Genomic DNA, 12,962 nt, shown 5'->3' on the forward strand with positions numbered 1-12,962 from the left:
TCTAAGAAACCTACACACTTGGAACAGAGCCTACCCATAGTAGGCACTCTGCTCATCTTTGCTATTATATGTGACTGGTAGGTTGGATAGAGGTCTGTGCACGCGGGAGAGCAGGGTACTTGCTCACTCAGGGTATTCTGAAGTCCTGAAATCTCACATCCCTCCTCTTTGATGCCCTCTGGATAAGAACAGCTCAGAATTTTGTACACAAAGTACCTGACTAGGAAACCTAACCAAAGACTTCCAAAACCAGACGGAGCCCTCGCAGGTCCTGTGACCCATGGTTCAGAAAGGGCAGGGAGGACCAGAGCGACCACAAAGACAAAGCTGTGATGAGTTGTAGAATTGCAAGTGGTGACACGCTCAGCAAGGAGGGGCTAGCAGGGCAATGGGATGGTAGGATGCCCAGGCTCTGTCCTTCTAGGATGCTAAGTTTAGGCACCCACTCCTAGGCTAAGATACTTGATGCCATCATTGACATCTTTAATAATAATAACCATGTAGGGAGGAAGGAATATATCCCAAGTACTGCACCAACTGTTTTGTTTGTTTGTTTGTTTTAACAAGAGAGAGAGAGACAGAGAGAGGGACAGACAGACAGGAAGGGAGAGAGATGAGAAGCACCTTAGTCATTCATTGATTGCTTTCTCATATGTGCCTTGACCAGAGGGGCTACAGCCAAGCCAGTGACCCCTCACTCAAGCCAGCAATCTTGGGCTCAAGCCAGCAACCATGGGGTCATGTCTATGATCCCACACTCAAGCCGGTGACCCTGCGCTCAAGCCAGTGATTTCAGGGTTTCAACCTGGGTCCTTTGTGTCCCAGGCTGACACTCTATCCATTGTGCCACTGCCTGGTCAGGCTGCACCAAAGTGTTTTTATACGCACGATCTCAGTCCATACAAAATCCCCTTTTTACTGATGCGGAAAGATGACTTGCCCAATGTGAAACAAAAAGAGACGGAACTGAGATTCAAACCCAGGTTTTTCAATGCCAAAGCCAGAGTTCTCATGTGACATGCTTGGGAGGCCGGAGACCACAACCTAGAGAAATAAGGACCTTCCATTTTTGTCTGACTGAGCTGGCCAAGCAGGTAACACCAGTGGATGAGCCTGGGCTCCAGGTCATCCTTCCAGCCCTGTTCATCCTGACCCACGGGCTGTGATGAGAGACTAGCCCCTGTGTGGGGGAGGAAGTCCTCTCCACCAGGGGCCCTTCCTTGATGCTATCTGTCCCCACTGTCAGGAGGAGAAGCAGTGGCTATTTTTTGCCAGAGGCAAGAAAGGTGCTTAGAGTTTGGGGTGAAGCTTATGGGCCTGACTTGCCCAAGCTCCAGCCAGGGCATTGATTGACTTGGATGGGAGGTTTGGGAACAAATGAAAAGTGGGAGGAGATGCAAGAAAGAGGGCAGCCCCAAAAAGAACTTCTTCCTCTCAAAAAAGAAAAGCAAAGTTTATAGTGGAAGTGAATGTCATTTTAATGTAGTGTAGGAAACATCTGATTCATACCATCCAGTCTGCTTTCCCACACGTGCGGGAGCCCATCTGTTACGTTCACAGCAATATGCTCAGTGCCCACCCAGGACCTGACTATAGACAGTGCTCAATAAAACATATGGGAAAATGAATGAAAATATGGATGGAGAGAACGAAACCTGGGTCAGAAAACCTGCATTTTAGTGTTTAGCTCCATGGCCCACTATGCCCTTTGGGCAAGTCACTCTGACTCCATTAGCCTCAATGTCTGTAAAATAGATACCACGGTAGTTCTGACTTCAAGAGCTTTAAAATGGTAGTGTTCAGGGTGGGTGCCTGTGGCTTAAACACCGAATGTCAAGCTGACAGTGTATCCCTCCAGAGTACAACAGACTGCCGGTTTAGCAAGCTATTCAAAGAGCCTTGCCACACCGGGACCAGGGGAAGGCAGGCAGTGTGGCTCTAGACATGGCCATTAAACGTGAAGAAGCCCATAAAGCTGCTTGGAGAAACACACTGTCCAGGAGTTTGCAGTAAAGCAGGCATGAGAAAGAGACTCCTTTCCCCCTAGGGGTTCTCTGACCTTGACCATGCACGGGATCAGTCAGCATTACCTAGAGCAGAGATAAACTTAAGTGTGAAGAGGTTATAAGGTCACCCAGCCCACATACCTCCCCTACATTTACAGAGAAGAAGACAATAGCCCCGCGAGGAGTTTAGGGCTGAGTGACCAGGACCAGGTATCTGGTCTCAGCTCAGTGCTGCTCTCACTGCACTGAGAGGGACCAAGAGGGAAGGTATCCAAGGGCGGCTTGTGACGTTGAGCAAATCCTCTCTCTGCTCTTCAGTTATCATTTGGAGCATGAGGGTAATAGTGCCTACCCCTCAGAGCGGATGCTCAGGGACCCGCTGGGTAATGGATGTGGAGGGAGGTGGCATACTGCGTGAAGTGATCTACAAACAGGAAACCTAGCACGGTGGTCACAGGTGAGGACTCGGGAGTCGGACCTGGTTCAAGCCCTTTTCACTTATCCTGGGGTGTGTGATTCAGACCATTCATGTAAACTCTCTATGTCTCAGTTTCCTCACCTGTAAAACAGGTGTGGTGGGAATCAAAATAAGATCGTGCCAGTAAAGTGTTTAGCACAGTCCCTGGCACATACTAAGCATGCAACATAATGTTATTTATTACTAGTTGGACTGGATGGATTTTCTCATTTAATCCTCACAATAATCTTATAAGGTAGAATTATTGTTAGTCTCATCTTGCAGATGACACAACTAGAGAGAAGAATTGCTTGCCCGAGATCAATAGCTCATTAAAACTTAACAAAGAGCCTGACCAGGCAGTGGCACAGTGGATAGAGCATCGGGCTGGGATGCAGAGGACCCAGGTTCGAGAGCCCAAGGTCGCCAGCTTGAGCGAGGGGTTACTCGGTCTGCTGAAGGCCCCCAGTCAAGGCACATATGAGAGAGCAATCAATGAACAACTAAGGTGTCGCAACGAAAAACTGATGATTGATGCTTCTCATCTCTCTCCATTCCTGTCTGTCTGTCCCTATCTATCCCTCTCCCTGAAATAAATAAATAAATGGAATGAATGAATAAATAAATAAATAATAAAAATAAATAAAAAATAAAAAAAAATAAAACTTAACAAAGACAAAACTAGATCCCAAATGCACAGTGGTTTTCAAACTTTTTGAAGTCGGGGCACATTTAAAATTTTACAAATTTTTACAATATAGGCACACTATATACAAATTTCTGAGAAATATGTTATAATTAAGTTAAATTTTTGTGTTTTTTTGGCATTTTTCTGAAGCTGGAAACGGGGAGGCAGACAGACTCCCGCATGTGCCTGACCAGATCCACCTGGCATGCCCACCAGGGGGCGATGCTCTGCCCACCAGGGGGCGTCGCTCTGTTGCGACCAGAGCCATTCTAGCACCTGAGGCAGAGGCCATAGAGCCGTCCTCAGTGCCCGGGCCAACCTTGCTCCAATGGAGCCTTGGCTGTGGGAGGGGAAGAGAGAGACAGAGTGGAAGGAGAGGGGAAGGGGTGGAGAAGCAGATGGGTGCCTCTCCTGTGTGCCCTGGTCGGGAATTGAACCTGGGACTCCTGCACGCCAGGCCAATGCTCTACCACTGAGCCAACTGGCCAGGGCCTAAGTTAAATATTAAAGAAAAAAGTCTAAGTGTGCTTTTATGGTAATTAAATGAAATCAATATGACAAAATTAAATTTATTCTGATATTAAAAAACATTTTTGTGTTACAGTTTTTGAGTTATGCTTTTTAGAATTCGTAAAAAAAGGGGGTTAAAAAATTAAAAAAAACAGGCCTGACCTGTGGTGGTGCAGTGGGATAAAGCGTCGACCTGGAACACTGAGGTCACCGGTTCGAAACCCCGGGCTTGCCTGGTCAAGGCACATATGGGAGTTGATGCTTCCAGCTCCTCCCCCCTTCTCTCTCTCTGTCTCTCCTCTCTCTCTCTCTCTTGCCCTCTCTCTCTCCTCTCTAAAAATGAATAAATAAATAAAAATTAAAAAAATAAAATAAAATTAAAAAACAACAAAAATGTTATCTTTTTATATATAGATACATTTTTTTTTTTTTTTTTACAGAGACAGAGAGAGAATCAGCTAGGAACAGACAGACAGGAACGGAGAGAGATGAGGAGATGAGAAGCATCAATTATCAGTTTTTCATTGCGACACCTTAGTTGTTTATTGATTGCTTTCTCATATGTGCCTTGACTGTGGGCCTTCAGCAGACCAAGTAACCCCTTGCTTGAGCCAGCGACCTTGGGTCCAAGCTGGTGAGCTTTGCTCAAACCAGATGAGCCCGTGCTCAAGCTGGCGACCTCGGGGTCTCGAACTTGGGTCCTCTGCATCCCAGTCCGATGCTCTATCCACTGCGCCACCGCCTGGTCAAGATATGATACATTCTTAGTAAGATTTAGTAAATTCGGCAAGTCCCGGAGCGAATGTGTTAAGTTTTTTCATTCTTGTGTTTATGAGAAACGTGAGCCTGATGTGTCCTAGTGATTTCTTCAATGTTTGGGCATATATTTGAAAGGCAAACTCTCATTTCCTTGTCAATACATTGAAGAATTCCTCTCTTTTTACTCTTAATTGTGTTGAGTGCAGAAAACCCTCACCATACATATTATCTTAACTTTACACCAAACAAAGGATAGAAGAAACTTGCCTCCAGTCTTTCCAGGGAACATGGTGGGTAGTGTAAACAATCCAGCACCACAGCTTAACAGCTTTTTGCAACCTAATCAGGCAACTGAGGTGGGGTGTTGGGCAGACTGTCAGCTTACAGCCAATTCCCCATACCTCTGTCCCCCAAAAATCTAACCTCCAAAAACCCTGTTGGATTTTTGGTCCCCACGAGGCACATATTTCTCTGGAATATCATAGGGCACACCTGGAAATCTTCTAGGGCGCACCAGTGCACCCTGGGGCACACTTTGAGAATCACTGCGCTAGATGGTTAAAGACAGAGTCACAAGTAGGACAGGCAGCTTGGGGAATGTCTGCCAGGGGAGTCCAAGGACCACATTTTGCGCAGACAAGGAACTAGGTCATGTCTAAGGACCCTTGTGGCCTGATAGTCTCTATCAGGTTGAGAGATCAAAGCCTGAGATGTACAAGAACTGATTCTGACCCATGCGCTAAACGAGTTTGGAGTTCAGCATGAGGGCCGGATTATTTATTTCCCATAGACCACAAACCCTTTAAGAAAAAGGAACTTTACATCCAGAGTTCTGGCAGCCTTCAGTTTCAGGGTCAGCTTACCCAGACCCTCCTCCCTAGCTCATTTCTTAGCCTCACCTGCACCTCATTCCCTAAAGACATAAAAGTTCCTGAGCCATACACCTCCTCTAGGGAGGGTGGGAGGCAGAGGCTTGTCCCTGAATAAAGGCAAAGGATAAATGAGGAATAAAACACACTCTCAAATCTATCTATGTGCTCCTACTTCCTTCTTCTCATTTATTCATTCTTTTTTATTTTTATTTTTTCATTTATTCATTCTGAAACAACTATTTATTGACTACTCTACATGCCTGGTACTCTGCTAGGGGCTGGAGTTACAACGGAAAATAAAACAGACATGGTCTTGGACCTCATGTGGCTTACACTATAGTTGGGAGAAGAATGGAATAGACCATAAATATGTAGGTAAATAAATAAATAAGATTATTTAAAGTCGCAAAAAAGTAATAAAAGAATAACAAAACAAACAATAACCAAACAAAGTGATAGGGGTCTTCTTCCGTCTACTCTCCCCACGATGAAGTCCAAGGCCATCAGAGCCCATTTCCATCTGCCCTTGTTTACTGCTCCAACCTTACCTCTTGTCACTTTTTATGTTCAGCCACAAACAATATGGAAGATCGAAGCTGGTGAGGGGCCAACCAGCCTTTGATCGTGTGGTCCCTTCCATCCCTCAACACTTTCCCTTTTTCCCTACCACTTTCATGCCTCTCGCCCAGCTGACTCCCTGGCCTCCTTCCCAGTTTACTAGGTTCTTTCACCTGGAAGCTGGCCCTGCTACCATTGATCGGGGCCGTTGTCCCTCTGTGCTGTCCCTTTCCCCACGAGAGCACCCATCACCGTGTGCAGCCCGCTTACTGTCATCAACTCACCAGGCAGTGAGTTCCTCAATGTCAGGAATCACGCCTTGTTTATTCTGAATAGTGGAATCCTCAGCAGTTGGCACAATGCCTAGCACACAGTAGGCAGTTAATAAACACCTGTTGAATTAAATAACAGTAAATTTAAGAGCTCAGTAATGTGAGGAAAGGGTATTGACAAGATATGGTTTTGGGGACAAAGAATGAATTGGAAGGAAAAAACCAATTCTTCAGTCTTCGCGGGAGTTCACATTCCAGCGCCTTTAAGCCCCCCCCCACCAGAGCCTCCTAATGGCGTATTGAGTGGGCAGGGCAGAAATTAGTATTATTATTATTATTTTTTTTTTTTTTCTGAAGCTGGAAACGGGGAGAGACAGTCAGACAGATTCCCGCATGCGCCCGACCGGGATCCACCCGGTACGCCCACCAGGGGAAGACGCTCTGCCCACCCGGGGAGTCGCTCTGTTGCGACCAGAGCCACTCTAGCGCCTGAGGCAGAGGCCAAGGAGCCATCCCCAGCGCCCAGGCCATCTTTGCTCCAATGAAGCGTCAGCTGCGGGAGGGGAAGAGAGAGACAGAGAGGAAGGAGAGGGGAAGGGGTGGAGAAGCAGATGGGCGCTTCTCCTGTGTGCCCTGGCTAGGAATCAAACCCGGGACTTCTGCACACCAGGCCGATGCTCTACCACTGAGCCAACCGGCCAGGGCCAGAAATTATTTTTTTTTTATCTTTTTTTTTTCTTTTTTTCTTTATTCATTTTTAGAGAGGAGAGAGAGATGGAGAGAGAGAGAGAGAAACAGAGAGAGAGAAGGGGGGAGGAGCTGGAAGCATTAACTCCCATATGTGCCTTGACCAGGCAAGCCCAGAGTTTCGAACCGGCGACCTCAGCATTTCCAGGTCGACGCATTATCCACTGCGCCACCACAGGTCAGGCTAGGGCAGAAATTATTGACCCCATTTAACAGCTGGGAAGGCCATCCCCTGCACCCTCTGGCTGGGAGACGTTGTCTGGCCCAACCTCTTCATCTTTATTTATTTATTTATTTATTTATTTATTTATTTATTTATTTTATTCATTTCAGAGAAGAGAGAGAGAGAGAGAAGGTGGGAAGGAGCAGGAAGCATCAACTCCCGTATGTGCCTTGACCAGGCAAGCCAGGGTTTCAAACCGGCGACCTCAGCATTCTAGGTCCAGGCTTTATCCACTGCACCACCACAGGTCAGGCGCAATCTCTTCATCTTGAGGGGGATGTGCCTGGGGTGGTAATATGCAGACTCTGAACTAAATGTCCTTGCTCATTTAAAATCAAAATAACCATCTGAAGGTGATATAACCACAGAGGAGGAGACAACGTGATTTCCTGTGGTCCTCTCTCACCCTGTAACCCAACCCCCAACTGGGCCAACGCTCAAGGGCACCACCCCATTCATCCTTGGGAACAACCTCCTGGGCTAGTGCATGAGAAACTATATAATCATAGACTCATGAGCATGGGCAAAATCTCAGAATTCTAATTTCTTCATTTCAGAGTTGGGGGCGAGAGGAGGGGAGTCCAAGGCTCAGAGAGAAGGGACTACTCTAAGGCACATACTGAGATAGAATCAGGACTTCAAACTCTCAGTCCAAAACTCTCTCAAGTGTACCTCCCCAGTTCCCCTATCACAAACCTTCGGAGTTGGGAGGGGGTAAGAATGATGGGAACCTGACTGGGCCATCTGTTAGCAGTGGTCCTGCAGGGAGAAGAGAGGCAGGAGGGCTAGGTTCCCACCCCGTCTGGTTGGCCCACTCTAGAGTTTCTTGGTTCCCTCTAGATCTCATTGGTTTTGTGCATTGTTAGTTAACCCACAAGAAGTAGGAAGTGGGTTGTTCACTGTTTAGGGACTGTTTGTAAAGGTTGTTATAGATACAGTACTCCAGCACTGTTGTCCCCCAGCTAACAATAACCTAGAGAGGATGGAGGCTGGGTGGAGTAAGCCTAGCAGAGGCATAGGTAGACTTCCTACCGAGAAATGGGAAAAAGGGTACACGTTGTGAGTTCTACCAACATATAAGAACATCAAGACAAGGGAAGGGACATTTTGACTAAAAGTTTGGAACTGTACCCAGCCATATCTGACTCTTATAGACACCTGTATTTGCTGTGGGACCCTAGACAAATCACTCAGCCTCTCTGAGCTTCAGCCTCTCAGATAAGAGGGTTGAATGAGATAGTTTCTAGGGACTTCTCCCCTTTTTAGAACTCTCCCTCCAACAAAGCAGACTGTGGAGGCAGTGGAAGTCATTAACTCCATTTTAGGATGTGCCAAGGCCTGTTGAAATTAAACCAGGGTACTGAAGGAAAAAGTAACAAAGCAAACCGGAGACTGTTATCCTTAGAAAGATCTGCTTGCATGGTTGGTCCTTGACTGGCATTCGGGAACTTTAATTTCAGGAGAATTTCTGTTGTTCCCAGAACTGATAAAGGTGACTCACTGTGCTTCAACTGTTTGTACAGACAATGCGGTTTGTGCTGAACACCTGGTTTCCTCCTGGCAGCCTGGAATTGCATGCTAGGCAGAGGATGTCCATGCGGCCAGCCTCCCGCAGAAGCCCTGGGCCTTGATCACGTCTCTAATGAGCTTCCTGATAGACAGCAGTTTGCATATGTCATCATAGCTTGTTGCTAGAGGAATTCAGTTCTTCTCGTGGGACCCAACTGGGAGAGGACTCTTGGAAGCTTGTTCCTGGTTTCCTCCAGACTCTGTCCCATGCACCTTTTCCATTTGCTGATTCTGCTTTGTCTTCGTTCACTTATAAATCATCACATGTGTATAACCACATGCTGAGCTCTGTGAGGCCTCCTAGTGAATCATTGAACCTGGAGGACCTCAGACAGGAGACAAACCTAGATTTCACGGAGACCATAATCCTATATCAATCCAATCTCTTACGAATATATAGCTTAAACCAGCACCGTCCAACAGAAATATAACATCAGTTGTATATTTAGTTTCTAGCAGTCATATTTCAAAATTTTTTAAAAAGTGAAATTAGTTTTAAGAAAAATATTTTCTTTAACCCAATATGTAAAAACATTAACATTTCAATGTGTAATGATATAAAGATTTATTGAAATATTTTTGCATTCTTTGGTTTTATACAGTCTTCCAAAACCAGTGTGTGTTTTACATTGACAGAACATCTCTGTTTGGACTGGCCACATCTATCTGTGGCTGTTATGTTGACAGCATAGGCTTAGCAATTAATGGCAAGGGCTCTGGAGATAGGACATCCGGGCCAGAATTCTGGTTCTGCCACCTATCAACTGCATGGCCTTAAGCAAATTTACTTAACTTCTTTATGCATTCGTTGCCTTGCTTGCAAAATGGGGATACAAATGTTGGCTACTTTGTGAGGTCGCAGAGATTACTCAAAAAGTGTGCGGATCCACAGCAGGACCTGGTAGATACAGGATGTGGGGTGAATACTGGCTGTTACGCTTATTATCCAACCCCCCATTCCATAGATGAGGAAATGGAGGCTCAGAGTTCGGAAGGCACGCGTTGCAAATGCAAAGGCTCTACTAGCCACCTCTCCTCTGGATGGGCTTCCTGATTCCTGGCTCGGAGACTGGATCTGCCACTTACTCAGAAAGTCAGCACTGGCCCTACCTGGGTTCCGCAATCCCATTTTGATTGCAAAACAGGGCAACTATGTGAATTTGGCACCAAATGATGGGGCCGGGCCTCCCAGCTGCTGCCTCCATTTGGACCCACTAGCTGGCTGGCTGGCCCCGTCACTGAGTACAGCCCTTGCTCAGCAAGGGTAGGCCTGCCTTACATGGTCTTGGCTTTTACAGCCTTTATTGTTTATTAACTTGTGTTCTATCTTCCTCAAAGACACAGAGCACATCTTTTTTTTTTTTTTTAAACCTCAATCCAAGTCATCTGCACTTCCCATTCACCCACCAACAAATATTCTGGGTAGGTGGCGAGTTCCATGCACTGTCTCAGAAAAAGAGGGTCCAGAGGTACTGGGTGCCTTTCTCAGGTAGGAAGCAAAACAGGCTTATAATTTGTCTAAAGCATCTGTCTCCACCCTTTCTTTCCCAAACCCCAATGCAAATCATCTACCCTCCTCTGATAAGCTCACTCAGCATAACTTACATGGCTCAAGTCTGAGTAACAGTCAGAATCAGTTCAGTTCTGTGGGCTCACATTTAGCATGTGCTGGCCTAAAGCTCTGCTTATTCTTTATGCCAAATAGTGTTTTTATTTATTTAAGAGATTTTTATTGAGCATATACTATGTATGAAGTCCCATGCAAAATGTTGGGAATAGCCTGGCCTGGTCATGGCACAGTGGATAAAGCATCGACCTGGAATGCTGAGGTTGCTGATTCAAAACCCTGGGCTTGCCTAGTCAAGACACATATGGGAGTTGATGCTTCCTGCTCCTCCCCTCTTCTCTCTCTCTCTCTCTCTCTTTCCCCCTAAAAATGAATAAAAATAAAATCTTCAAAGTGCTAGGAATAAAGCTTTTGTGGACCTTATGAGTTAGTATAGAAAACAAACTACCCTGACCTGTGGTGGCGCAATGGATAAAGCATTGACCAGGTCGCTGGTTCAAACCCTGGGCTTGCCTAGTCAAGACACATATGGGAGTTGATGCTTTCTGCTCCTCCCCTGTTCTATCTCTCTCTCTCTTTCTCCTCTCTCTAAATATAAGTTTTTTTTTAAATCTAAAAAAAAAGAAGAAGAAGAAAACAGACAAAAAATGATGATAGAGTAGTACCACAAAGCATTGATACAGAAAGCGTCAGATGCTCTGGAAACTATAAGGAGGACTGAACTGTAACAAGGGACATTATAAGGGGGGCTGAACAAAACTCTTTTTCTTAAGAAGTGACCCTGGAGACCAAAAATAGGAGAGAACCAGTTAAAAAGGGACCACGGAGTGCTCCAGGCGCAGGAACGGCCCACAGGAAAACATGGAGGTCAGAGAGAAGAGTCTGTTGGGAGCACTGACTAAAGGCCAGCACGCCTGGGCTAGAGAGAATAAGAGAGTGGCAAAAGAAGAGGTGACTGGACTTTGAGAACATTGTCTGAAGCGCTAAGGAATCTGGACTTTAACCCAAGGGCAAGAGGAAACAGCTTGGTGGAGAATAAACTCTTTCAAAACATAGGGTTCCTGGAAACATCCAATGGACTGTTTTCCTTTGGACTGCATGCTGTTGGCGCTGAGGCTCAGCCCTCCTCTGAGCGCAGTCTGCAGCCTGAAGACCTCCTGGATGCCAGGCCAGGCCCCCCCTCCACCCCACTGTCTCTGAAGTTGGGACTCCTGAGTCTGGGGCAGCACAGCCCTGTCCTTAGACCCCTGGAACTGTAGGGCCACAGAGAACACCACTGAGAGATGATCAAAGACCCTTGTTTAACAGATGGACCAAGTGAGGCCCACAGAAGGAAAGTAACTCATCTGTGGCCCCACAGCAGGCCTCAGGCTTCTGAGGCCTCCTCCTTTGCCCCAAAGAAACCGAGCTGCAGGACTGGGACTAGGGTGAGGTAAAGTCAGGCACATCGAATGCAAAACTTAGGGAGGTGCTCACGCTCAGGTGCCAGCTCTGCCCTTGCATGGCCCTAGGTGCCCACTTACCCCATCCTAGTCCTCGCTCTATTGGACACATCTTGAGGGGAGAGATTATAGCTTCCAAAAACCTCTTTGACATCCCTCATGGTGTTCACATGATACTAGGCACACATTTGAGGGTCACTAGATGCCAACCAACGCTAATATATAATGGATTTCTGACAAACTGAGGCATACAGCTGTTTGTATCATTGGGTATATATGACCATCAAAAGACAACAGAACAGCCTGACCTGTGGTGGCACAGTGGAAAGAGTGTCGACCTGGAATGCTGAGGTTGCCAGTTTGAAACCCCAGGCTTGCCTGTTCAAGGCACATACGAGAAGCAACTGCTACAAGTTGATGCTTCCCAATCCTTACCCTCCTCTCTCCCTCCTCTCTCTAAAATCAATCAATCAATCAATAAAAAATATATTAAAAAAAAAAAAGACAACAAAGTAAAGAGAGCCCGAGACTGAAATCCAGAGACCCAGATTCTGGTCTCTTCTCTGCCTCCTATTTGCTGTGGGAACTTGGCTAAATTGTTTCCCGTCTCCAGGCTCCAGTGAAATGAGGTGGTTGAATAAATCACATTTATTGGGCACATACTCTGTGTCAACCGCTGTTCAAATGTTTCTTTTCTTTGAAGTTTAACTCATTTAAATTCTTCCTGGCAGGCAAGGTTCCCGTCACTCCACAGGCTGTGGTTTGAGGTAAGGAAGGTTTCATGGAGATTGTGGGATTTGAGATGCACCTACCAAATTCCTACGGAAACACAATACCTTAAGTCATAATAAAACCATGGTCTCTCGAGGCACTCACTTCCCCATCAGAAGACAGGGAACCAATCGCCTGCCTCAGAATCACCTTTGGAGCATGTCCGAGGGCAGGTTCTCAGCCTCTGCCCTGAGATCCTAATGCAGTGATTCTGAAGCGGGCCTGGGAATCTGTATTACAAGCTTCCCAGGTTGTAAGACAGATTTGGGGAGCACTGATCTCAATGCATTCCCCTGTTTGTAGACAGAATCATACCTAGACAGCCCAGGCCCAGAGCTGCCCGACCGGATCATCAGTATCTCCAAGCAGAGAAGTGAATTCACTGATTGAGCAAGACAGCAAATATTAAGCACCTGTTGTGTTTTCTAGGCCTGGTGCCAGGTGGTGATTATGGTCCTTACTCTCGAGGGACTCCTGACGTCTATCACTTAATTTAGAAGAAAGTCATTTAGCCAGAACCA

General features: G+C 46.3%; 1 protein-coding gene across 1 annotated transcript in view; it reads right to left on the reverse strand.

Annotated features, from left to right (window-relative positions):
* The window catches only part of ZNF300 (zinc finger protein 300), a 32,039-nt gene extending 23,520 nt beyond the window's left edge, over positions 1-8,519 (reverse strand). The window contains 2 exon segments of the mRNA XM_066273027.1: positions 6,135-6,242; positions 8,479-8,519. Coding sequence (XP_066129124.1) covers positions 6,135-6,242; positions 8,479-8,513 — 143 coding nt within the window. The 5' untranslated portion in view covers positions 8,514-8,519.
* Between the last annotated feature and the right edge of the window lie 4,443 nt (positions 8,520-12,962).

Source organism: Saccopteryx bilineata, chromosome 4 (assembly GCF_036850765.1).
Source record: "Saccopteryx bilineata isolate mSacBil1 chromosome 4, mSacBil1_pri_phased_curated, whole genome shotgun sequence".
NCBI classification, from domain to species: Eukaryota; Metazoa; Chordata; class Mammalia; order Chiroptera; family Emballonuridae; genus Saccopteryx; species Saccopteryx bilineata.